At 42.9% G+C, this 27,945-nt stretch overlaps 1 protein-coding gene across 7 annotated transcripts in view; it reads right to left on the reverse strand.

Annotated features, from left to right (window-relative positions):
* Window positions 1-27,945, reverse strand: part of LOC145342941 (methylcytosine dioxygenase TET2-like) — a 159,334-nt gene that overhangs the window by 68,847 nt on the left and 62,542 nt on the right. The window contains exon 1 of one of the 7 annotated variants that reach the window (XM_080188585.1): window positions 9,147-9,151. The exons of 5 other annotated variants lie outside the window; for them this stretch is intronic. Coding sequence is in view for 1 of the 2 variants with exons in the window: in XM_080188578.1 (XP_080044704.1) it covers window positions 9,015-9,038 (24 nt within the window). In the remaining variant the exon portion in view is untranslated. Of the gene's footprint in view, window positions 1-9,014; window positions 9,077-9,146; window positions 9,152-27,945 lie in introns of those variants that run through there. One more of the 7 variants, XM_080188578.1, reaches the window with a different exon arrangement.

Raw genomic sequence — 27,945 nt, forward strand, 5'->3', positions numbered from 1 at the left:
TTAAACTAGGGTCAACTTAGCATGGCTAATCCACCTAATCCGCGTATCTTTGGACTGTGGGAGGAAACTGGAGCATGTGGAGGAAACCCACGCAGACACAGGGAGAACACGTAAGCTCCAAACAGACAGTGACCGGGCTGGAATTGAATCTGGATCCCTGGCGCTGTGAGGCAGCAGTGCTAATAACTGTACCACCATACTGCTCAGCTTGACTTTTTATCAGTGGCAGGTTTTAAAGTGCCACTGGTTTTGTCCCTTGCCACCTGGATAAGGAAGGTTTCTCTGATACTAGAACCAGCGAATATTGGCAACTGATGAATAGAAATTGTGATTACGAAACATGCCAGTTCAACTGAAAGATGCAATCAGGGAAGGGAACCTGTGGATCTTGTCTGTAGGGTTAACAGTAAAGAGCTCTTGCAAGTTACTCACTTGCAAAAGCAGCTTTGATTGACATTAAACCTTGCCAGTTTTACCCAGTTTCCAGGAACAATTGAGAAAACACAGGGGGTTCAAAATCCTATCAGGATTCTGCTGGACTCCCATTGTAACTCCAGTAGGAGATCAGCAAAACCCTAATGGTTTCATCGAGACTCCTCCATGTCTAGCAGTTTCCTTTAAGTTTAAAGTTGAAGTTTACTTATTAGTGTCACAAGTAGGCTTACATTAACATTGCAATGAAGTTACCATGAAAATTCCCTAGTCGCCACACTCCGGCGCCTATACTGGAGCACTCTGAGACTTTAGCAATGGCCAATCTACCTAACCAGCACTTCTTTCAGACTATGGGAGGAAACCGGAGCACCTGGAGGAAACCCACACAGACCCGGAGAGAACGTGCAGACTCCACACAAACAGTGATCCAAGCCAGGAATTGAACCAGGTTCAAGGCGTGGTGAGGCAACAGTGCTAACCACTGTGCCACTGTGGCTGCCCTGCTGTCCTGGTCCCCTTGTGAGGAATGGAGAAAAAGGGGAATAAAATCCAAGGCAGAGACTCCCAGAGTCAGGAATTTCCATGCTTTTATGGTCCAATGGGACTTGGTGCAATAAGCGTGTATTGGCTTCTACAAAGTTGCATTAGACCTCAGAAAAGCAAATAACAGGATTATTTGAATATTTAACCCCTTTTTCCCAGGAGTCTGAGAGAGTGATCATAGAATAAAATCATAGAATCCTACAGAAGGACTCCATTGAATCTGCACCGACCACAATCCCACCCAGGCCTTATTCTCGCAACCCCACTTATTTACATTGCTAATCCCTCTAACCTACACATCCTGGGACACTAAGATGCAATTTAGCATGGCCAATCAACCTAACCCACACATCTTTGGACATGGGAGGAAATCCATGCACCTGGAGGAAACCCATGCAGACACTTGGAGAATGTGCAAACTCCACATAGGCAGTGATTCAAGTTGATAATTGAATCTGGGTCCTTGGTGCAGTGAGGCAGCAGTGCTAACCACCGTGACACTATGCCACCCCAATGTCTGAGATCATGAGAGTTGGGTGACCAGCTTCCACATTCTTCCCCAAATCACCACCACAGATCGGCAGATGCAGCCATTTACATCCAACATGGGCAGTAAAAACTAAAATAAAAGCAATGCCTGTGCCAGCAATTCCACAAGAACATGGTGCCCCCACGACTGAGCCAGCAAATTTCAGTCTTGGTATTATCTTGGAGTCTGTGACTTGCGCAATTTTGGGCAATTTTAGTTGCATTACTTCACTCAGCACTGTGGTGGAATTTAGCTTACGACATGCTGATCATTTTAAATACTGCTAAATATTCTGAACAGCATTCCTAATGAGCCGCAATTTAGTCATTAGCATCTTTTTCAACCGTGCCAAGTTCTACATTACTACAGCCGAGCCAATAAAGAATGGCTTATTGAAGTCCAGTCTTGCTCATTCACCACATTTCAATGGGCATAATGAGGACTTTTGGCTCTGTTCAGTCAAAGACACATCATTTAGCTTCAGCTCCACGTTGTCCTTGGATTGGTCAGGCTGAAAACCTGCCATCCTGCCAACCTGAGACTTGCAATTATGCAGGAACTAAATAGAAATTTATACAAGGGAACAAAGCTAAGCTTCCTTCAGGCACTCACTGGCACTCAGCCCTACTGAAGAACAGGGAGAGGTTAGCTGCAGTCTAGCTTCATCTAGAATCATAATAAGCTAGGAACAGGAGTTGGCCGCTTGAACCCATTCTTGCTTTTCAATTAGAACATGACTGATCTTTGCCTCCACACCATTTCCCACTTTTGGCCTATTTTAAAATGTTATTTATTCATTCAGAGGTTGTTGATGTTGCTGGCTATGTTAGCATTTATTGCCCTAACTGCTCTTGAGAAGGTGGTGATGAGCCTCACAATAACCTACCCATCTTGGAAGTGCTAATTGTCCCATAGTCTTTTTGAGGGGAATTGCAACAATGAAACATGATATCCTGTCCTCAAAGCTGCAACCATGTTATTCTCCACATGAGACTTCCAGTTTAATCCAATTTGTTGCTCCCTCTTCAGACCTTTTCATAAATTGCTTTTTGCAAGCAGTTCTCCTAATGACTTTTAATTATGAGCTCTTCTTCAACAACACCCTGCAACAGAGAATTCCACACTTTGACTACATCTGTGTGGTGCAATAAGAAACCAATATGTATGTGTAGAGTCTGGGGAGCATAACTTGTGTATGAGGAAAATTGATTTTGCATTTGATTGGGAAACTCAATGCAAGTTTGTGAAATTAACAGTCAGTACCAAATCAGAAGAGCAGCAGAGCTAGGTTAGAGTATCAGACACAATAAATAAATGACTACAATGATGCCCATGGAATCTAATGTAGACCAATGTAGCACCAAGAATAGCATTTTTAAAAAATGCTTCAGAGCCTTTTAAAATGATTAAATTCCCTCATGCGGCCAATCTCATAATAGCAAATAAACATTTAGTCAGTAACCACATAAAATACAAGTAATCCTTTAATAACTTCTTAGAAGTGTCACTCAAACTATCTACTGTTGGGAGAAATTGATTTTTAGCTTTTGAAACTCAGCAAAGCATTTAAAATGGCTTCAACTGTCAAAACAAAATCTTGGAAATGAAAACAATAGAACTTTTAAAAACTGTAGATATAGGCTTTTTTTTCTAAACTACGCCAGATGGCCTGTTAATCAATGTCAACCAGGAGCAGATATAGTTTTTTAAAAGCTGCACAGCATTTTTTTAAATTAAAAGCAATCTCAACATTTAGATTATATCAGATCATGATGCTTTGAGTTTCAAAACTCTTTTCTCCAGTTTTGAATGTATTTGAGTACCTTTTTCTCAGTGGAGAAAATATTTTTTCTATAGCTCAAAGTCTGTCAATCAAAGAATTCCCTACTTGTTCCCCACGGTTCATATCTCTTCTCAAATGCCTTGAACCATGTATACATATGAAAGTTGCAGGATCAGTGGTGGTTGAACTGCTCATCCCATAGCGGAGCTGGCAGAGACAAGAGGGTGTGTGTGTGTGTGTGTGTGTGTGTGTGTGTGTGTGCGTGTGTGTGTGCGTGTGTGTGTGTGTGTGTGTGTGTCCTGTAGCATTGTTCTCTGAAGGCAGAGCTTGCAGTGAAAGAGAATGGAAATAGATTCTCGCAATCGGGTCCTGCTTGCTATTTTGATTGCTCAATTTGGGCAAAGCTCCAGGCCTTCGACTCGCTGTGTAACATGTCCAACTGATAGAAATCCAATACAATGTTGTACTATATCAGTCAAGACTGTTGAATATAAATCAGAGGAAGTCAGTATCACACTTTACTCTGGTCAAACTGCACCTTGATCAATGCTGGTCACCAAAACACGTTGACTTTGATGTTCACCAAGGTAGGGTTTTGGAGCAATGGTCAAGAATCCTAGCAGGACAGGTTTCTCTGAAAACCATGAAGTTGTAAAATGTGTCAGGTCAAACAGCTATGTTGTCAAATGGCCATGATAAAGCTTTAGCTAATCTGTCTATTTCTAAAATGATCCTTCATTTTGTTGGCCACACCTTAATTTTGTACTGTTAACAAAAATACACAAGTCCAAATCAACAATGCTCAGTAAAGTGAGCATTGACCCTTGAGTTGTATTACTTCTAATACACCTTTTCTCGAGTTTTGAATGTATTTGAGTACTTCTTTCTCAATAGAGAAAATATTTTTTCTATAGCTCAAAATCTGTCAATCAAAGAATTCCCGACTTGTTCCCCACGGTTCATATCTCTTCTCAAATGCCTTGAACCATGTATATATATGAAAGTTGCAGGATCAGTGGTGGTTGAACTGCTCATCCCATAATGGAGCTGGCAGAGACAAGAGGGCTGGCAGAGACAAGAGGGACTTTTGCCCGAATTGAGCAATCAAACAGGAGCATTGATTCTTGAGTTGTATTACTTCTAATACACCTCTCCTAGTCGCAGTAACATATATTAATCCTAAATATTTATAGTCTTAATAAGTAACTTTCTTTGCAAACTGCTACGTCTCTTATACCATATAGCTGAACTTTTGCTGTAAACCTCCTATGATTAACATTCTAACGTGGTTTTGTGGAGGGTAGGTCGTGCCTTACTAACCTTATTGAGTTTTTTGAGAAAGTGACCAAAGAGGTGGATGGGGGTAAGGCAGTTGACGTGGTATATATGGACTTTAGTAAGGCATTTGATAAGGTTCACCATGGAAGGCTTCTGCAGAAAATGCAAATGTATGGGATTGAGGGTGATTTAGGTAATTGGATCAGGAATTGGCTAGCGGATAGGAGACAGAGGGTGGTGGTTGATGGTAAGTATTTGTCATGGAGTTCAGTTACGAGTGGTGTGCCTCAGGGATCTGTTTTGGGGCCACTGCTGTTTGTAATTTTTATAAATGATCTGGATGAGGGTATAGTTGGGTGGATTAGTAAATTTGCTGATGACACCAAAGTCGGAGGTGTGGTAGATAGTGAGGAAGGGTGTCTTAGTTTACAGGGGGACTTGGACAAGTTGCAGAGCTGGGCCGAGAGGTGGCGGATGGAGTTTAATGTGGAAAAGTGTGAGGTAATTCACTTTGGCAGGAATAACGGATGTGTAGAGTATAGGGCTAATGGTAGGACTCTGAATAGTGTGGATGAACAGAGGGATCTAGGTGTATGTGTACATAGATCCCTGAAAGTTGGGAATCAAGTAGATAGGGTTGTTAGGAAGGCATACGGTGTCTTGGCGTTTATTGGCAGGGGGATTGAATTTAGGAGCCGCAGCGTCATGTTGCAACTGTACAAGACTCTGGTGCGGCCGCACTTGGAGTATTGTGTGCAGTTCTGGTCCCCACATTATAGGAAGGATGTGGAGGCTTTGGAGAGGGTGCAGAGGAGGTTTACCAGGATGTTGCCTGGTATGGAGGGGAGGTCCTATGAGGAGAGACTGAGGGATTTGAGGTTGTTTTCGTTGGAAAGAAGGCGGCTAAGAGGGGACCTTATTGAAACATATAAGATGATTAGAGGTTTAGATAGGGTGGACAGTGATAGCCTTTTTCCTCGGATGGAGAAAGCTAGCAGGAGGGGGCATAGCTTTAAATTAAGGGGTGGTAGTTATAGGACGGATGTCAGGGGTAGGTTCTTTACCCAGAGGGTGGTGAGGGATTGGAATGCCCTGCCTGCTGCAGTTGTAAATGCGCCTAGTTTGGGGGCGTTTAAGAGATCCGTGGATAGGTTTATGGATGGAAAGGGTTTGGTTTAGGTTAGAGGGTCATTGCTTTTTAACTGGTCGGCGCAACATCATGGGCCGAAGGGCCTGTTCTGCGCTCTAATGTTCTATGTTCTATGTTCTAGAATAATATCTTGTGGAATTTGATACAGCATTGCAATTGCAATACCTTTATACATCCAATTAATTGTTTCAATAAAAAGAACCTCTAATAAATTTGTCAAACACAATTTATAAACGTTTGCTGGAAGTCCTTGATTGTCTCAAACATCTTTAAATACTTGCTAATTTGATCTCAAGTCTGAGAAATGTGAAAAGTTGAAAAGTAGTCTCTTTTTTCTTTTTCCATTCTCTCCTCATGATTCAATCTTTCTTTAAAATGTGTAAGATATTGAAGAAAATATTTTAAAATACAAGTCCCTCTTTATAAAAAACTGGCGCTTTTACCTAGCAGTTTCACAAATATTGATCAACCGAAAGCTTCCAATAAGTCTTTAAATAATTGATGATTAATATCCGGGAAACTCTGGCAGTTAATGAGAAAGGTAACAGCAAAGCCTGAGAAGTTACTAATTCTTTGAAGTGAACAGAAATCGAAAACCTGAATCATCTTTGATCTGTACCCAATATACTAATTCCTGTAGATTGAATTACAACATAAATATAGATAGAAAATATTGGAAACTCCCAGCAGTTTGCCTGCTAAAGGTAGACTCCTGATCTAAGTAGCACCAGTTCTGCTGAAGAGTCCAAAGCCAAGCACTTTAGATTTCCATCATTGTACAGTTTTCAGTTGAGTAAAAATGAAGTCATTTTAACTGTGACTTCCTGTTACATGAAGGATTTGTCCTGATTTTGTTCCAATTCCACGTCTGTACTCTGAGCTGGTGCCATAATTTGCAACTGCTGAAATTTCAACCTTCAGCTGAATAATGGTAAATATTTATTAAGCCTACAGTCATAAAAATATAAATATTTCCATATATTATATCCAAATATCTTGTGGAGGGAGTGCTGCACTGTCAGAGGTCTCAGATTTTAGATGAGCTGTTACTCTGAGGACCAATCTGCATTAGGCAGAGATAAAATATTTTGAAGAAAAGCAGGGAAGCTCTCCCAAATGACCTGCCCACTAATTTTTCCCTCAGCCATAAAACACTCCTGGATCAAGTAGACATTGCATTTGATATTCAGTAGAGTAAATAATCTCCACTGTTCAATTCCCAGGACTGATCAAGCATGTAACAGCATTAAGCTTTCTCCGACACTATCTCAACAAACGTTCCCAAAACAGATAAAACATGCACTCCTGCACTGACCCATCAAACAGATGGAGCAAATGTTAACTACAGAGCCCCACTCCCAATACAGAGTAAATAACCCACCGCAATGTCCAATCAAACACTCCTGGGTCAGACACAGCATGGTTTAAATATACAGTAAAGCTCCTTTTACACTGTCTTTAAATTGTCCAAATAGACATATAGACAGAGTGTAGGTTAGACACAGAGGCCAGAGTTTTACAGTCCCTCCCCCGCCATGCATTCTCCTATCGCAGGGCTGGACATTGTATTGCATAGATACACTGTCCAATCAAACATTCCCAGCCCTCATATAACATTACATATTGTGTGGAAGGATGTTCTGGTCTCGCCCATCGTTGGGATCATTCAGTCTCACCAAAAGTCAATGGACTTTGCCTGTGCCACCGAATCTCCTGTGCCAGGTCCTGCCACAAAATCCCAGTCAAAATCTCTCTGACAATATCTCATCAAACATTCCTATGTCAGATTGACATATGTTAAATAGCTTCCCCAAACTATCCCATCAAACAATTCCGTGGTAGGTGCCACATGGGGTTAAACACAGAGTAAATTTGCTTCTAAACTGTCCCATCAAAACTACTGGGGCAGGCACAGTGCAGATTAGATAGGGCAACAGTTCCTCCACACTATCCCATCAAACACTCCAAAACCAGCCAAACCACCTGTTAAATACAGATAAAGCTCCTTCTATACTGTCACGGTAAGGACGCGTACAATGCAGATTAGATACAGAGTCCCTCTACATTCTCTACATACAGCATTGATTAAGTACAGTGGAAAGCTCCCTCTATAATGTTAAATCAAATACGGACAGCTACAATGAAGGTTCGATACTAAGTAATGTTCCCTCCGCACCATCCTAACAAATACTTTTAGAGCAAAGATCCTTCTACGCTGTCTCATCAGGCACTGTAAGAAGTCTCACAACACCAGGTTAAAGTCCATCAGGTTTATTTGGTAGCACAAGCCACTAGCTTTCGGAATGCTGCCCCTTCGTCAACCCCTTCATCATCTTACCTGATGAAAGGACAGCACTCCGAAAGCTAGTGGCTTGTGCTACCAAATAAACCCATTGGACTTTAACCTGGTGTTGTGAGACTTCTTACTGTGTTTATCCCAGTCCAATGCTGGCATCTCCACACCATCAGATACTCCCAGGGCAGCTATGGCAAAGGTTCAATAAAAGTACATCTCCCACTGCACTGTCTTAACAAATATTTCTAGGACATGTTTAGTACAAAATAACAGCAAAACATTGATGATGTTGGAAACCTGAAATAAAAACAGAAATGCTGGAAAAATTCACGTCGAACAGCACCTGTGGAGAAAGAAATGTCTTGATTTGAATATGACATCTTCAGAACTGTGTTGGTTAGATACCAAGTAAATCTGCCTTACAAGGTTTCATCAAACATTTCTAGACCAGACATAGCCTATGTTCTGAAGAAATGCCATATTCAACTCAAAACATGTATTCTGTTTCTCTCTCCGCAGATGTTGCCAGATCCGCTGAGAATTTCCAGCACTCTGTTTTCTCTTTTTATTTCAGGTACAGTACTATTAGATATAGAGTAATGCTCCCTTTACAGAGTTCCATCAGAAACTACCGATTAAACACTCTCAAGTTGGGTACAGTACAGAATAGACCCAGGGAAAGTTCCCTCCAAAATCTCCATCAAACTATGCAATTTCAGCTATTCAACCTATTTGAGACAGAGTAAAGCTGGAGCAGGTACATAATTAAAGTCCCTCTACACTCCCAGTACACATACATTACAAGTTAGATACAGAGTAAAGCTACCAGTCATATAATCGTAGGCTATATTTGAACCCAGATTTTCGAGAGGGAAGGAAGTGTCTAACTCCCTTACTATCCAGCTTCCTTCGATCTACCTCTGCCTCCCTTTCAGGGTTCACTACATTACAAGAAAAGTTATCTTTATTTCACTTCTGGTTCTTTTTCTGGTTCACTAACCTTGCAGTTACAAAACAGTAACATACTTCATGCAGTTGGTCAGTAGACTTTCACGTGGCTGTAACGATAAATAAAAACAACCCCATTCTGTAAGTCTGGAGAAATAATGAATTATTTTAAAGCAAGACTTACATTTGTACAGCCTCTTTCACAAAGTCAGGGCTTTCCAAAATGCTTTACATAAATACTTTTGAAGTGTAGCCATTGTTGAAGGCTGCAATTCTTGCAAAAGAATTCAAAGTGTTAAATTTGCGTGAAAACTGGAGTAAATCACACTGGTTTTTTCCGTGGGAGTTTCAAAATGAACCTCCCACACTCTGTGCACTGTAGAGTGCACAAGCATGATTCACTCCAGAATTCAGGGGGTGGGGCCTATTCCCAATCGGGAGGCATGCAGCATAGTGCTGAGCAGGCCACTGCACACGCGCCTATCTGTCAGCACCAAGATCGGCACATATTCCTAGTCTGACAATAGTCTGTTCTTTCATCACTGCTGGATCAGAATCCTGAATATACTGGAAGCCCATCTTACAAGGGCTCTAGTTGTTCAAAATGATGGCTCGCCATCACCTTCACCAGGCAACCACGCATAGGCAATAGAAGCTGACATTTGGAGCAATATCCACAACTCAAGCACAGAGCCATAGACGTTTACAGCATGGAAAAGGCCCTTCAACCCAACTTATCCCATGCTGCCCTTTTTTTAAAACCCCTAAGCTAGTCCCGATTGCCTATGCTTGGCCCATATCCCACTATACCCATCTTACCTATGTAACTGTCTAAATGCTTTTTAAAAGACAAAATTGTACCCGCCATGGCAGCTTGTTCCAGACACTCAGCACCCTCTGTATGAAAAAATTACCCCTCTGGACCCTTTTGTATCTCTCCCCTCTCACCTTAAACCTACGCCTTTTAGTTTGCGACTGCCCTATCTTTGGGAAAAGATATTGACTATCGAGTTGATCTATGCACTTCATTATTTTATAGACCTCTATAAGATCATATGAATTGAAAAAACTAAAATATTTGCTCCAAATCATTGAATCTCAGCAATGCACAGTCTCAGTATAAGAAAATGACCAGAATTCTCCAATCTGACATGCCCCACTGCCACTGCCAGTGAGAATGGAAAATTTGGCATCCCAGAAAGAAATGAGGCCGATTACCACATTTAAAATAGCATTTAAATATGCTTAGCCCATCTGACACCGGATTCACCCAGCTCCCAGGATCTTCTGAACTTCAGGCAGGTGTATGAACGGAGAGAATTACTACTGGTCTTCGCTGCTGATGGAGACCTGGTACGATGGCCACAACAGGGTGCTTGGAGGCTATTGAAGCCCCCAGGGGGTCGGGGGCAGGCTGGGTATTGCCCATCAGGCAGGGGCCTACCTGGCAATGCCCACCAGACAGTCTGGCAGGGTCAGTTGGCACTGTCAGTGTGTCAGGGTGCGGCCTGAGTGAGAGCCGAGGGGCACCATGTCGAGGGGACTTGTACAGGGTTAGAGCTATTGAAGGTGGTCATAAATTGGGGGGTGCAATAGGGGGTTAGGTAGGGGGCCCCAGCAGAAGGGCCCTGATGCCGGTGGCCTGAGTCGGGGGAGGGTTGGGGGAACATGCTGGGGTCCCAATGTCTATGGAATGGGTGTCCCAGTGCACTGTGAAATAGCACCTGAGAGTTTTGCAGCCAGACTCACTGTTGTGTTTAGCACCCCTCCCTCCTGAACTTGCACACAACTCACCAAGTAACTGAGGGTGTGAGAATTGAGGTGCAAAGCCTGCCAAACGGACTGTCGTCGATCCTCCTGGTATTCTCGCCGTTATGACATTCAGGACGAGATTATCCAGCCTCCCAGCCGCATGTTTCCCAGCAATGGAAGGCGGTGGGTGTTCGCTGGTGGCAGGATTATCTGGTCCTGCCACTGTCAGTGGGATTTCCCATTGATGTCACTCCATGCTGCTACGATACTTGTGGGCAGGGGTTTCCTTTGATTTGATTTAATTTATTATTGTCACGTGTATTTACAGTGAAAAGTATTGCTTCTTGCACACTATGCAGACAATGCATATCATTCATAGAGAAGAAAACGAGAGAGTGCAGAATGCAGTGTTACAGTCATAGCTAGTTGTAGAGAAAGATCAACTTAATCCATTCAAAAGTCTGACAGCAGCAGGGAAGAAGCTGTTCTTGAGTTGGTTGGTACGTGACCTCAGACTTTTGTATCTTTTTCCCAAAGGAAGAAGGTGGAAGAGAGAATGTCCGGGGTGCTTGAAGTCCTTAATTATGCTGGCTGCTTTGCTGAGGCAGCAGGAAGTGTAGACAGAATCAATGGACGGGAAGTTCGTTTGCGTGATGGATTGGGCCACATTCACAATCTTTTGTAGTTCTTTGCGATCTTGGGCAGAGCAGGAACCATACCAAGCTGTGATACAACCAGAAAGAATGCTTTCTATGGTGCATCTGTAAAAGTTGGTGAGAGCTGCTGGTGGGACTATAGAATCCTGTGGCACGAAGCTCTGGCCTTCATTTTTTGGGGGGAAAATTCCATCCATGATCTCCCCTGAGAAAGCCATATATTTGTGCCCTGATTTAAACAGGTGTTTCCATCTTCAGCTGCCTGTAAGTGTTAATACAAGCAATGCAGAATTTGTCTAGTTCATTCATGCTCAATTAATATAGATGTGAAGAAAGAAGTTTGTCTTTTGAGGTAGGAACAGAATAAGAATGGAAAATCAAAAGCTCAAAGGTTGAGCATTTATTGCCCATTGAAACACATTGGCTGTGATTCTCCAAACTTGTTCACCTCTGGTAAATGGAGTTTTGGCTGAGCACCAAATTCTCTGTTTTTGCCAGCAGTGCTGGTGCAACATGCGAGATTGGAGAATTCCAGCCATTGATAGGATGGCTGGTAAGCTGGTGTTGTCTGAGTCCTGTGATTGCAATTTACATTCCACTTGGAGGACAATGCACAGTAAGCTTGATGTTATCTCATCACAGGATAATTAATTTACATTGCATTAGCTCAAACATCTGTGCAGCAATAAATGAGCCTGCACTGTCTCTTCCCTTATTAGCATGAACAGCTACGAGACTCACTGTCGTACAACTGATGAACACAAGGTACGAGTATTAAAATAGAGACCACATTCAAATAGCTCATTGCAGCCCTACATTGGATTGAATGCTGCATGTTAATGATGCATTTCAAAGCAGTTCTGTAGAAAGTATCATGACTGATTCCTTCACCATGTTATCACAATTGATTCTTTCACTGTATTTTCATAACTAATTTCTTCAATGTATTATCTTTAAAGTTTATTTATTAGTCACAAGCAAGGGTTACATTAAGTGAAGCCACTGTGAAACTCCCCTAGGCACCACAATCCAGCGCCTGTTCGGGTCAATGCACCTAACCAGCACATCCTTCAGAACGTGGGAGGAAACTGGAGCACCCAATGAAACCCATGCAAACATGGGGAGAATGTACAAATTCCACACAGACAGTGACTCAAGCTGGGAACTGAACTCGGGTCCCTGGCGCTGTGAGGCAGCAGTGCTTGCCATCATGCTGCCCATCATCATGATTCATTCTTTCATTGTATTATCATGATTGACTCTTCCACTATTATTACAAGTCTTTCACTGTTATCAAGACTAATTCTTCTACTATATTTAGTATAATTGGTTCTCTCACTGTATTTTTCATGATTAATTAGTTCAGTGTACTTAGGAAAAGCAGATTCCATCTCTGCATGTGCCAAAACGAATTCATTCACTGTATATACTCCTCTCATTCTGTTTCCACTAGCTCCTCTCTCTCTCCCTGTTTTGTTTTACTTTGTTTTGGCATTTTTATTTTAAAAATTGTACTCTTTATCTGCAGTGGAATAACAGAGGCCAACAGCAAGTTATGGCACATTTTGTGAATAGCTAGTCTTGTTTTTAGTTATAAACTAATCTGGGTGTGTTAAGCAATGCAGATCCCCCATTGTTTGAATGTGTGTTGTTTGTTAGGTTTTTGAGTAAAGCAGCCTTGTATGTTATTGTGGATGCTGTGAAGGGTAAATTGTTGACAGAATAACACTGAATGCTGATCAAAGATTACATGCATAAAGTCACCCTGATCCTTTTTGGAAATTGTACTCTATTAACTAGTTGTTCCGAGAATGAAAGAAAGAGTGATAGATCTAGTTTTATCAACAGATGTAGGCCACCAATTGAAACAATGTTAGAGAAATTTCAAAAACAAAAAGACATAAAGGGCAGTTTAATTATGATATTGCGAACTTTGCCATTTTTGTGTTCAAAACCTTATTTCTGGTATCAAGATTTTAGCTATTTGAGAAACCAAGATGGCAGCTGAAAGGAATTTGAAAAGTTATTTGGAGGGATTTCTTTGGTTTGTTTTTGCAGACTGTGGAATACTGGGAAATGATATTGGGAAAGGTAATCTTCGTTCCTGCTTTCTGTTTGCATGTGGGCAGATTCGTAATGCTCACAGCAGTAATTGCTTCCCATTTCATGAGTGAAATAGTTGAAGGTGAGGTGCCTGGGATGTGACCAATATGGCACATGCTAAACACACACATAGGCCTAGAACTTTCCATCCTGCTGCTCCTGTTCCACATTGAGATTGCATATCAGGAAAATGCACACTTCCAGCCCGTGATTTTCACCTATTAAAGTTAATGACTGGAAAATCACATGGTTGGGGTAGAATTTTCCAAAATACATTCTTTATTTCTAATTTAGCAGAAGTCAGCAGACAATATATTAATGGAGAGATCAAAGAGATGTATGAACACACGATATGCTTCCATGTTAGTTTAGCACTACGCTAACCCAATCAGGGACAGAAGGGGTCACTGGGTATTGGTGAGGTGCTGGGCTGGTTACTGGGTATTAGTGAGGTTATTTGATTTGATTTGATTTATTATTGTCACATGTATTAGCATACAGTGAAAGGTATTGTTTCTTGTGCGCTATACAGACAAAGCGTAATGTCCATAGAGAAGGAAATGAGATGGTGCAGAATGTAGTGTTACAGTCATAGCTAGGATGTAGAGAAAGATCAGCTTAATGCAAGGTAGGTCCATTCAAAAGTCTGTTGGCAGTTGGGAAGAAGCTGTTCTTGAGTCGGTTGGTATGTAACCTCAAACTTTTGTATCTTTTTCCCAATGGCAGAAGCTGGAAGAGAGAATAACTAGGGTGCGGGGTGCGTAGGGTCCATAATTATGCTAGCTGCTTTGGTCAGGCAGCGGGAAGTGTAGACAGAGTCAACAGATGGGAGGCTGGTTTGGGTGATGGATTGGCCTACATTCACAACTTTTTGGAGTTTCTTACAGTCTTGGGCAGAGCAGGAGCCATACCAAGCTGTGATACAACCAGAAAGAATGCTTTCTATGGTGCATCTGTAAAAGTTGGTGAGAATCGTTGCTGACATGCCAAATTTCCTTAGTCTTCTGAGAAAGTAGAGGTGTTGGTGGGCTTTTTTAACTATAGTATTGGCATGGGGGGACCATGGCAGGTTGTTGGTGATCTGGATACTTAAAAACCTGAAGCTCTCGACCCTTTCTACTTTGTCCCCATTGATGTAGATAGGGGCATGTTCTCCATTACGCTTCCTGAAGTCGATGATAATTTCCTTCGTTTTATTGACATTGAGGGAGAGTTTATTGTCGCTACACTAGTTCACCAGATTCTCTATCTCATTCATATACTCTGTCTTGTCATTGTTTAAGATCTATCCTACTGTGGTGGTATTGCCAGCAAACTTGAAAATCGAATTGGAGGGAAATTTGGCCACATAGTCATAGGTATATAAGGAATATCGTGTGGGGCTGAGAACAGCCATTTGGGGCACTGGTGTTGAGGATGATCGTGGAGGAGGTGTTGTTGCCTATCCTTACTGATTGTAGCCTGTGAATTAGGAAGTTCAGGATCTGGTCGCAGAGGGAGAAGCCAAGGCCCAACCACGGAGTTTAGAGATGAGTTTTGTGAGAATAAAGGCTGAGCTCTAGTCAATAAATAGGAGTGTAACATAGGTGTCTTTGTTATCTAGATGTTCCAAGGTGAATGCAGGGCCAGGGAAATGGTACCTGCTGTGGACCTGTTGTGGTGGCAGGCAAACTGTAGTGGATCTAGGTAGCCCGGGAGGCTGGAATTGATTCATGCCATGACTAACCTTGTGAAGCACTTCATAATGATGGGTGTCAGAGCCATCAGATGATAATCATTAAGGCACGCTGCTTGGATTTTCTTAGGTACCAGGATGATATTCGTCATCTTGAAGCAGATAGGGACCTCAGATTGTTGTAAAGAGAGGTTGAAGATATCTGTGAATCCTCCCACCAGCTGATCCATGCAGGATCTGAGTTCTCACCCAGGTACCCCGTCTGGGCCAGTCACTTTCAGTGGGTTAACCTTCGAGAAAGCTGTTCTGACATCTGCAATGGTGACCCCAGATAAAGGCTTATCCAAGGCTTCCAGGGTGGAGGGCATGCTCTCATTGACCTCTTGCTCAAAATGGGCATAGAGCTCATCAGGGAACCAGTTGGAACCAGTGATTCTACATAGCTTCATAAGACCTTGCCATAGTTGTCAGGGACTTGTGTGGCTAGACTAGGACTCTAGCTTAGTCCAGTACTGTCTTTTGGCATTTTTGATGGATCTCCTTAGATTGTATCTGGCTTTCTTGTATAGGTCAGGGTCGCCTGACTTGAAAGCCTCAGAACTAGACTTCAGCAAGCAGTGGATATTCCTGTTCATCCATGATTTCCAGTTGGGGATTTGGCACACAGTCTTCTACACACTTACTAATGAAATCAGTTACTGTAGTGGCATACTCGTTCAGGTTGGTCGCAGAGTTTTTAAACACAGACTAATCCGCTGACTCTGAGCAATCCTATAGGAGATTATCTGATTACTCAGACCAACATTGCCTGACTTTCTTTGATGGATTCTCCTGCTTCATTTTTTGCTTGTAAACTGAGAGCAGGAGTCCAACCTTGTGGTCTGTTTTGCCAAAGTAAGGGCAGGCGATGGAGTGGTAGGCATGTTTGATATTTGTGTAGCAGTGTTTAGATGTTTTGGCCTCTGGTGGAACAGGAATCCCCAATAATGATGAACAAGACCTAGGGATGTTTCATCTCAAGGCTATTCGTAGTGTGCATTTTTCGTCCAGCACATTCTTCATGTCCACATGGGCTGGGATGTAAACTACCGCCAGGATAACTCCCCTCCCAGCCTTGCCTGAGGCTGCTGTATGGTCCATTCGATGGATTAAGAAGCCCTCTGGTTGTAGGGCGCAGTCCAATAAAGCAGGAATGAGCCATGTCTCTGTGAAACAGAGTACGCAGCAATCTCTCAGTTCTCTTTGGAAAGTGAGTCTGACTTAAGTTCATCTAGCTTGTTTTCCAGAGATTGAACATATGCAGGCAGTAAGCTGGGAAGGAAAGCTTTGGAACTGCCATTGTTTCGGTCTACCTGCAGGCTTGCACGCATCCTGGAGTGACTGCGTCTTTTTGAATCTGGGAGATGGTGAGAGTAGTTTGCGGTTTTAAGGTATAGTTGTGTCCATTGAGGTTCTTCGCTCTGGTCAATGTGTGGATGGAGGTGATGTGGACTTTGATGATAGCAGTGACTGAGATTATTACAGGATATTGGTGAAGTACTGAGATTGTTACTGGGTGATGGTAAAGTACTGAGATTGTTATTGGGTGATGGCGAAGTACTGAGATTGTTATTGGGTGATGGCAAAGTACTGAGATTGTTACTGGGTAATGGTAAATTACTGAGATTGTTATTGGGTGATGGTAAAATACTGAGATTGTTATTGGGTGATGGTAAATTACTGAGATTGTTATTGGGTGATGATGAAATACTGAGATTGTTACTGGGTGTTGGTAAGGAACTGGGATTGTCCCTCACCAATACCCAGTAACAGGGATTTTTACTGGCTGAGGGTGAGGGACTGAGCTTGTAACTGACTAATGTTGAGGGACTGAGCTTGTTACTGACTAATGGTGAGGGACTGAGCTTGTCACTGGCTGATGGTGAGGGACTGAGCTTGTTACTGACTAATGGTGAGGGACTGAGCTTGTTACTGGCTGATGGTGAGGGATTGGGATTGTTACTGGCTGATGGTGAGGGATTGGGATTGTTACTGTGTGATGATGAGATATGTGCATATTGACGGCAAGCAGATATGATTGTTAGTGAAAGCAAATTGCATCCAGACTCTTAAACATGAGGTAGCCAAACATCTAAAGTATGGCAAAATAATGCAGACCAGTTTAAAGAACAGACTGTAGGAGTAGTATGGAAATAGCATAACCATCATCACTATGAGCTATGAACTGGAAGATTCTGCCTAACAATCTTCTTGACCTTTTGTGAGAATGTCATAAGAAAAACAAACAGTAAAAAAGTTTCAGTGATTTGAAGTGGTAGAGACCGTCGAGCAGATTATGCAAGAATGTCATCTCATTAAACCAGATGGCATGGGAATTTAGGGCAGTATGGAGGGAGCAGGGTATGAAATTTGTTTAACAGATGAGAAATAGGAAGCCACATTGAAAGGCTGGCAGGGGGATGGGATATGTGAAATACAGTAAGTGCTCCATCTTTAACCTCTAGTCTGTCACACACAAATGATGCAGATTCCGAAAACAGATCGTTGACATCACGACTCACAGCTCAGATTTAGGCAGACAATAACAGGGCCTGGTTTCTATGTGGCATGTCTAGTGATGTATAAGGAGAAGGCTCAAAACTTTGATTATGAAAGCAGAAAGCAGCAGCAGAGCTGAGGGCAGCGAGGAATCTGCAATGTTTATGTAAATGCAGCAGACAGGTGGCAGATGCTTGTCTACCAAAGACAATTGCAGAGTGCTTCACATCGAACAAAGTAACACGTGACCCAAATACAAAATGAATTAGCACTGGCTGTCTCAAGAAATGGAACCTAGCAATGGCAGTGCACTTGTCATCATCAAAGTCTAGACACCATGTGAGACAAATAAAACTTTGCAAGTAGATGTAGTTGGGATGGTGTCAGGTATGGTGTTGCCAAGGCTATATGATGCAGGTCACTAGTCTCGTTTGCAAAGTTCCGCGGCTTTACAAATTGTACAAAAGCAAGGAATTTATGTTAAATATTTAGAAATCACTCCAGTGGTGAATGCTATCCAATTTTGGGCTATATTCTGTAGGAAGGGTGGCAAGGCCTTGGAAGGGAACAGAAGAGATTTAATATAATGGTGCCTGGAATGAGGGAATTCATTTATGGGGAGATACTAGGGATTGTTTCCTTCGAACATGTTAAAGGAAGGTTTTCTGGAGGTGTTCAGAATTATGAGAGGTTTTGAGAAAAGTGAATAGGAGAAAATGTATCTACTGTCAGGAAGATCAGTAATGAAACCACACCAACTTGAAATAATTTACAAAAAATACGAGGAGAAGGTGAGGAGCCTTTTTTTTACACAATGAATTTTGAGATTTGGAATACACTGCCTGAAAGAATGGCAGAAACAATAATAACATTCAAAAAGGGACTTTGAGAGTGCATGTGCCTCGAATCCATTACCTTCCTCAGAGACAACAATGTCAAATGTGAAAGTGTTGGCCAGAAACAGGGTTATGAGGGTAGTTTGGGAAGTTGCATTCCCATTGCAGGGTAGCTCCCGGGGGAATTTATATCAGGAATGGGAGAATATGTCCTAATTTTGAATATGGGCCTGCGGACAGGAAAATCTCCAAGTGCAAATTTGCTAAAATGATCATCATAGTTCGTTGTGAGAAAACACAATTGCCAGAAAGCTCCGACCTCACCGGTGCCAAATTTTCCATCCTCCGGCAGCGGGGCAGGTGTGGATGAAATTGGAGGATCCCTCCCAATGTCTCAATATTATAGTGGAATTAAAATAGAGCAGTGCAGAATGGTGAATACTTTTCCAATGATGTACTCTGCAAGATAGGTACATCTTGAAGCTGTAATGGATGCTGTAGTTACAAAGACTGAATGCCACCAGGAAATCTTTTTTTGTTGCTATAACTGGAGTTCCATGGAAATAAGTGTAATACTATACCACAGCCTGATATTGCTGCTGCCTTTTAGAAACTGCCATAGACTCCAAACAGGTCAGCTCATATTCAGGCATCTAAAAATAAAGCATTGTTGGCAGCTTTCTTGTTTACTGACTTGGGATGGATGGCATGGCAGTGCTGGACAAAAGCTTTTACTTTTTGTTTAGAAAATTAGACTATGTAAATGTCCAACCCATTAGAGATCAAGCTTTAAGTATGTATTGTTGAGTCAGCAGTAGTTATCTTCTATCACCCTCTTTGCGTGTATTAACATAGGAATATAGAAACATAAAGCAGTACAGCACAGTACAGGCCCTTCGGCCCTTGCAGTTATGCCAACCTTTGTCTGAACCCAAGATCAAGCCATCTCAGTCCCTAAGAACATAAGAACATAAGAAATAGGAGCAGAAGTAGGCCATCTAACCCTTCGAGCCTGCCCCGCCATTCAATTAGATCATGGCTGATCTGTCGTGTCTCAGTTCCACTTTCCCGCCCTCTCCCCATAACCCTTAATCCCCTTGCCCATCAAAAACCCATCAACCCGCATCTTAAATATATTTAGCAAGGCAGCCTCCACCACTTCAATGGGCAGAGAATTCCAGAGATTCACCACCCTTTGAGTGAAGAAGTTCCTCCTCAACTCCGTTCTAAACCGCCCCCCCTTTATCTTGAGGCTGTGCCCCCTCGTCCTACTGTCCTTTCTGAGCGGGAAGAGCCTCTCCACCTCTATCCTATCCATCCCATTCAACATCTTATACGTCTCAATGAGATCTCCCCTCATTCTTCTAAACTCTAACGAGTACAAGCCTAGTTTATTCAGCCTCTCCTCATAGCTCAACCCCCTCAACTCCGGTATCAGAGCACCTCCTCTGCACTCCCTCCAAGGCCAAAATATCCTTGCGTGAGTGCGGCGACCAAAACTGCACACAGTACTCCAGCTGTGGCCTCACCAGTGCCCTATACAGCTGCAGCAAGACCTCCCTACTTTTATATTCTATCCCCCTCGCTATGAAGGCCAGCATCCCATTTGTCTTCCTGACCACCTGCTGCACCTGCAGGCTGGGTTTTTGCGACTCATGCACAAGGACCCCGAGGTCCCTCTGCACCGTCGCCTGCTGCAGTTTTTCGCCATGTAAGTAATAGTCCTTCCTACCATTATTCCTACCAAAGTGGACCACCTCACACTTGCCAACATTAAATTCCATTTGCCAGTTCCTGGCCCATTCGCCCAGCCTATCTAGATCCTTCTGCAGACTCTCCACACCCTCCGCACAATTTGCCGTTCCACCAATCTTGGTGTCATCAGCAAATTTCGACACCATACACTTGGTTCCCTCCTCCAGATCATCTATATAAATGGTAAATAGCTGAGGCCCCAGCACCGACCCCTGGGGCACTCCACTAGTCACCATCCGCCAATCCGAATAGCACCCATTGACCCCCACTCTCTGCCTCCTATTTGACAGCCAATCCCCTATCCACGCTAACACCCTACCCCCAACTCCATGCCCCCTGACCTTCTGTAATAACCACTTGTGAGGCACCTTATCAAACGCCTTCTGAAAATCAAGAAAGGCCACATCCACCGGCTCTCCTCTATCCACCGCCCTAGACACATCCTCATAGAACTCCAATAAATTCGTCAGACACGACTTCCCCTTAATGAAACCGTGCTGCGTCTGCTCTATCAAACAATTCTCCTCAAGATGCCTTGCTATTTTCTCCTTGATCACGGATTCTAACATTTTACCTCCAACAGACGTTAAACTAACCGGCCTATAATTCCCTGCCTTTTGCCTGCCACCCTTCTTAAACAACGGCGTAACATTAGCCGTTTTCCAATCTTCCGGCACTTCCCCGGAATCCAGCGAGGTTTGGAAAATAATCACCAAGGCATCCACTATCACCTCCACCATTTCTTTCAGAACCCTTGGATGCATTCCATCCGGTCCTGGGGACTTGTCCACAATCAGTCCCTCCAAGTCTTTTGAGCACTGCCTCTCTAGTAACAATAATGTCATTCAGATAATAACATTCTGGTGTGCTCCATGTGCCTATCCAATAACTGCTTGAAAGTTCCTAAAGTGTCCGACTCCACTATCACAACAGGCAGTGCATTCCACACCTCAACCATTCTCTGAGTAAGAACCGACCTTGGACATCCCTCCTATATCTCCCACCATGAACCTTATGGTTATGCCCCCTAGTAACAGCTACATCCACCCGAGAAGATAGTCTCTGAACGTCCACTCTATCTATCCCACTCATCATCTTATAAACTTCTATTAAGTCGCCTCTCATCCTCCTCTGCTCTAACAAGAAAAGCCCCAGCTCCCTCAATCTTTCCTCATAAGACCTACCCTCCAAACCAGGCAGCATCCTGGTCAACCTCCTCTGCTCTCTCTCTAATGCTTTCACAGCCTTCGTTTAGTGAGATGACCAGAATTGCACACAATATTCCAAATGTGGTCTCACCAAGGTTCTGTATAGTTGCAGCATAACCCCACGACTCTTAAACTCAAACCCCCTGTTAATAAACGTTAACACACTATAACCTTCTTCTCAGCTCTATCCACTTGAGTGGCAACCTTCAGAGATTTGTAGATATGAAGCCCAAGATCTCTCTGTTCCTCCACATTCCTCAGAACCCTGCCGTTGACCCTGTAATCTGCATTCAAGTTTGTCCTACCAAAATTAATCACCTCGCACTTATCAGGGTTAAACTCCATCTGCCACTTTTCAGTCCAGCTCTGCGTCCTATCAATGTCTCTTTGTAGCCTACAAGAGCCCTCCAGCTCATCCACTGCTCCACCAACCTTGGTGTGATTAGAAATTTACTAACCCACCCTTCAGCCCCCTCTTCCAACTCACTGATAAAAATCACAAACAGCAGAGGATCCAGTACTGACCCCTGTGGTACACTGCTGGTACCTGGCCTCCAGTCTGAAAATGTTCCCTCCACCACCACCCTCAGTCTCCTATGAGACAACCAGTTACTTATCCAATCGACCAAATTTCCTTCTATCCCACACCTCCTTACCTCTTCATGAGCCTACCATGGGGAACCTTATCAAATGCCTTACTAAAATCCATGTCACCGACATCAACTGCTCTACCTTCACTACACACTTCGTTACCTCCTCAAAGAATTCAATCAAATTTGTGAGGCAAGACTTATCCCTGAATACTTTTGAGTTGCCTCCTGACTCGATACTTCCAATGCTTTCCTGGCTGCCCTCCCATCCTCCATCTCTGTAAATTTCAGTTCATTCACAATTTTGTTGCTAAGTCACACCAAGTTCTAGCCACCTACCCCCACTCTATTTATTGAACTACATTACTTCCAATCCATCAACACATCACCATAGAATTTTCTGAACTCCTAAAGGTGCAGGAAAAGGTCATCCAGCCCATCAAGTTTGCACCGACTTTCCAAAAGGCCAGCCCACTCAGGCCCTCTTCTCCACCCTATCCCCATAACCCTGTACATTTATTATGTCTAATAAGAACATAAGAACTAGGAGCAGGATTAGGCCATCTGGCCCCTCAAGCCTGCTCCGCCATTCAAAAAGATCATGGCTGATCTTTTTGTAGACTCAGCTCCACTTACTCACCCACTCACCATTGCCCTTAATAATAATTTTACTGTTCAAAAATTTACCTATTCTTGCCTTAAACATATTTAAAAAGGTGCCTCAACTGCTTCACTGGGCGGGGAATTCCACAGATCCACAACCATTTGTGTGAAGAAGTTCCTCTTCAATTCAGTCCGAAATCTGCTTCCCGTTCTTTTGAGGCCATGACCCCTAGTTCTAGTTTCACTTGCCAGTGGAAACAGCTTCCCTGTTTTTATCTTACCTATTCCCTTCATAATCTTCTATGTTTCTGTCAGATCTCCCCTCATTTTTCTGAATTCCAATGACTATAGCCTCAGTCTACTCAGTGTCTCCTCATAAGCCAACCCTCTCAACTCTGGAATCAACCTAGTGAATTTCCTCCGCACCCTCTTCAGTGCCAGTATATCCTTTCTCAAGTAAGGAAACTGAAACTGTACACAGTACTCCAGGTGTGGCCTCACCAGCTGCAACATGACCTAGCTGTTTTTAAACTCCATCCCTCTAACAATGAACGACAAAATTCTATTTGCCTTCTTTATTACCTGCTGCACTTGCAAACCAACTTTTTGAGTTTCTTGCACAAGGAGCCCCAGGTCTCTCTACACAGCAGCATGCTGCAATTTTTTACCATTTAAGTAATAGTCCATTTTGCTGTAATTCCTACCAAAATGGATGACCTCACATTTACCAATATTGTACTCCATCTGCCAGACCCTTTGCAGACTTTCAACATCCTCTGCACACTTTGCTCTGCCACTCCTCTAAATGTCATCTGCAAATTTTGACACACTATACTTGGTCCCCAATTCTAAATCATTTATATAGATCGTAAACAGTTGAGGGTTCTAATACTGATCCCTAAGGTACACCACTAGTCACTGATCACCAACCAGAACAACACCCATTTACCCCCACTCTTTGCTTTTTGTTAGTTAACCAATCCTCTTTTCATGCTAATACATTACCCGTAACACCGTGCACCTTTATCTTATGCAGCTGTCTTTGGTATGGTACCTTGTCAAATGCTTTCTGGAAATCCAGACACACCACATCCACAGATTCCCCATTGCCCATTGCACATGTAATGTTCTCAAAGAATTCCAGCAAATTGGTCAAACATGACCTGCCCTTCATAAGCCCGTGCTGCGTCTTACCAATGGGACGGTTTATATCCAGATGTCCTGCTATTTCTTCCTTGATGATAGATTCAAGTATTTTCCCTATTACAAAAGTTAAGCGCAGCCTGTAGTTATCTGCCGTTTGTCTACCTCCTTTTTAAAACAGTGGCATCACATTTGCTGTTTTCCAATCTGGGGGAATCACCCCAGAGTCCAGCGAATTTTGGCAAATTACCACTAATGCATTTGTTGTTTCCCCTGCCAACTCTTTTAGTACCCTGGGATGCATTCTATCAGGGCCAAGAAACCTTTAGCCCCATTAGCTTGCCCAGCGCTACCTCTTTCATGATAATGATAGTTTCTAGGTCCTCACCATAACCTTCCTGTCCATTTTTGGCACATTATTTGTGTCTTCCACTGTGAAGACCGACACAAAATACCTGTTCAATGCCTCAGCCATTTTCTAATTTCCAGTTATTACATCTCCCTTCTCATCCTCTATAGGTCCAATATTTATGTTAACCACTCTTTTTCATTTTATATATTTGTAGAAACTTTTGCTATCTTTTTTTTATATCTGAGCTAGTTTACTCTCATACTTTTCTTTATAGCTTTGTTTGTGGCTTTCTGTTGACCTTTAAAGATTTCCTAATCTGGTAGTTTCCCACTAATCTTTGCCACTTTGTACGCATTTTCTTTAATTTGATACCCTTCTTTATTTCCTTAGATATCCATGGCTGATTATCTCTTTTTCTACAATCTTTCCTTATCACTGGTATATTCTTTTGCTGAACACAATGAAAAATCGCTTTGAAAATCCTCCACTGTTCCTCAAATTGTCCCACCATAAAATTTTCTCTCCCAGTCTACCTTAGCCGACTCCTCCCTCATCCCATTGTTGCCTCCTTTGTTTAAGCACAAGACACTGGTATTGGATTTTATCTTCTCACGCTCCATCTGTATTTTACATTCAACCATATTGTGATTGCTTCTTCCGAGAGGATTCCTAACTGTAAGATCATTAATTATTCTTGTCTCATTACACAGGATCAGATCTAGGATAGCTTGCTCCCTTGTCGGTTCCATTACATACTGTTCGGGAAGCTATCGCAGATACATACTGTGAACTCGAAGACTGCCTTGACTGACCTGGTTTGACCAATTGATATGTAGATTAAAATCCCCCATGATAATTGCTATACCATTTTCACATGCACCAGTTATTTCTTTGTTTATTTCTTGCCCCACCATGATATTATTTGGTGGCTTATAGGCCACACCTATCAGTGACTTTTTCTCCTTACTATTTCTAATTTCTACCCAAATGGATTCAGCCTTTTTTTCCATATCATCTCTCACTACTGGCTTGATGTCATCATTAAATATCAGAGCTACACCACCACCCTTACCTTAACCTACTTAACCTATACACCTTTGGACTGTGGGAGGAAACTGGAGCACCTGGAGGAAACCCAAACAGACACGGAAGAACGTGCAAACTCCTGAGGCTGGAGTTGAATCTGGGGCCCTGGCACTGTGAGGCAACAGTGCTAACTACTGTGCCACTGTGTCACTCTTCGTGTTTAAAAGCAGAACGCTGTGAAGGCTGGAAATCTGTTACACCAACAGAAAATGCTGGAAATACTCAGCAGGTCAGGCAGCATCTGTGGAGAGAAAAATAGTAACATTTCAGTTTGATGATCTTTTATCAGAACCTCAAACGTTGGCCAGAATTCTCCAATGATGTTCACCCTGTCACCACTGCCAGCGACAACAGAAAATTTGGTGCTCAGTCAAAACTTCAGTCACTGCAATGGGCCTGGAGAATCCCAGCCATGGACGAGGTTAAAGAATCTCAGCGTTAACTCTGTTTCTCTCTCCAGTGATATTGCTTGATTTGCTGAGTACTTTGAACATTTTCTGTTTTTACCTCAAATTTAAAATTATTTTCCATGTGTTCAAATCCCTCATGGCTGTGTTCTTCCCTGTCTCTGTAACCGCCATAAGACCTATAATCCTCTCAGAACTCTCCAATGCCGGCCTCTTGTACCTCTCCAACATTACCCATCTTTGATGACTATGCCTTCAGCCAATTAGGCTGCTCACTCTGGATTTCTCTCCTTAAACCGCTCCAACTATCTCCTCTTTTAAAGCTCTTTCAAACTTATCTTTTTGATCATTTTTTTTGCTCGTTTGTCCTAATGTCTCCTCCCTTGTCTTGGGGTCAGTTTCTTTTATCTGATGATGCTGTTCCTGTGATGGCTTTGGAACATTTTACTGTACTAAAAAGTGCAATGTAAATGCAGATTGTTGTTGCTAACCTAAGAAACCAATGCTGCAGGAGATTGGGGCCAAAGAACAATAAAAGCAGCATAAAGGCTATCCATCCTGTCTGGTTGTGTCCTTTTCTTTCCCATGAGTTTAGCTTCCCCTCTTGCAAGACTACAAGCGGGGCATTTTCTGATTTGATGTTACCTGTGGGAAGAATTGCCCACTGGGACCATGAGTCAAAATTGTGGTCTGAATTTTTGCAACTATGGAAATCAATGATACCTACTATTGTTGTGGGACTGGGAATGGGCCTGGATTTGGGCATGTGTGTTTCACGGGGGTGTTGAAATCCACTGCTTGTTTCCTAAGGGATTAAGCATTTGAATGAAACATTTATTCTTGGAATTAAATAGTTGGAGGAATGTAAATATAGTTTTTTTTAAGAATGAGAAATTTTAAAGTTTAGAAGTTTGCAACAGACACTTAGCGTGGAATTTTATGAGATGTTTTCTAAGTGTCCAGCTAGTCAGAAAATGAGAGTGTTCCAGATTCGTTTTTCAGGCGAGTTTTTACATCCAATCTTATGCATTCTGTCTGAAAAGATGAATGAGTTTCTGGCCACAGAGACTGTAGGTGGGGCTTAACTCACCAGACAGCCTGTAAACAGAGGTATTGTGATGCTGCACATGTGTGTTAACAATAGCAGGGGCCTGACAGACAGAGAGAGAGAGAGCTGTCAGGCCCCTGCTACTGCAGACAGTCTCAACTAACTCCACCTTCACTTTACAATTGTGGGGGCTGTGGTCTGAGATACAGCCCAACACCACCCCCTGCCATCCAGAGCAATTTGCGGAGCCCCCACCCACCCTCCCTCCCCCACCGATTGCTTGTAGAGTAGTAGTAGGCTGCCCGTTCCTCATTGGCACTGCCCCTGGCACTGCCTGGTTGGCATTGCCCAGGTGCCAGGCTGGCAGTGCCAAGATGCCAGGCAGACACCCCTGCCTTGCCCCCGACCTCGCTGGGGGGATGGCCTCCGCTTCCACTGGTAATGCCAACATGACTGTTCTCCATTCATGAGGAGCAGCTGTTTTCCTCACTGTAGAAAACCTCTCCTGGTGAGGTCATAAATGCAAACGAGCCAGGATGATTGAACGCCAGGCTTACTAGCAAATGTAAAACTGTGTTTAAAGAAATTAGTCAGCTTCTCATCCATTTCTGGCAAGAGGCTGATCGCGCCAGAAATCCAGGTCTTGCAAAATCACAAGAGCTGAGAAATCAGGCATGATCCTGATTTCTCGGCTCGTGCGCGATTTTACCGGCTCATTCCACCCATTCTGCCCTTGGAATTTATTTAAGTCTCAGCATGGCTCCTGAGGTCTGCCTGTGGTGGATACCAGACAACTAGGTATGGTAGGTGAAAAGGCAGAAGGTGGGAGTCATTGGTAGGCAATAATTGGCATGGGGTTATAAACAGCCTTGGAAGGTTGAGTGATGACCATTAATTGGAGTATATGGAGTTACAGTGTGGGTGAGTGAGCATAGGATTGCATGGAAGAAATGAGGGGTTTTGGGATTGGTAGAGCGCCATTGATTGGCATGTAAGGTATGACAGGTCATGGGAGGCCAATTCTCTCTCCACAGATGCTGTCAGTCCTGCTGAGATTCTCCAGCATTTTCTGTTTTTGTGTCATAAAGTCATAGAGTCATCGAAGTTTACAGCATGGAAACTAGCCCTTTGGCCTAACTTGTTCATGCCGCTTTTTTTTTAAACCCCTAAACTAATCCCAATTGCCCACATTTGACCCATATCCCTCTATACCCATCATACCCATGTAACT

This window comes from Carcharhinus amblyrhynchos, chromosome 5, assembly GCF_965287045.1.
Source record: "Carcharhinus amblyrhynchos chromosome 5, sCarAmb.v2.hapA, whole genome shotgun sequence".
Taxonomy (NCBI): domain Eukaryota; kingdom Metazoa; phylum Chordata; class Chondrichthyes; order Carcharhiniformes; family Carcharhinidae; genus Carcharhinus; species Carcharhinus amblyrhynchos.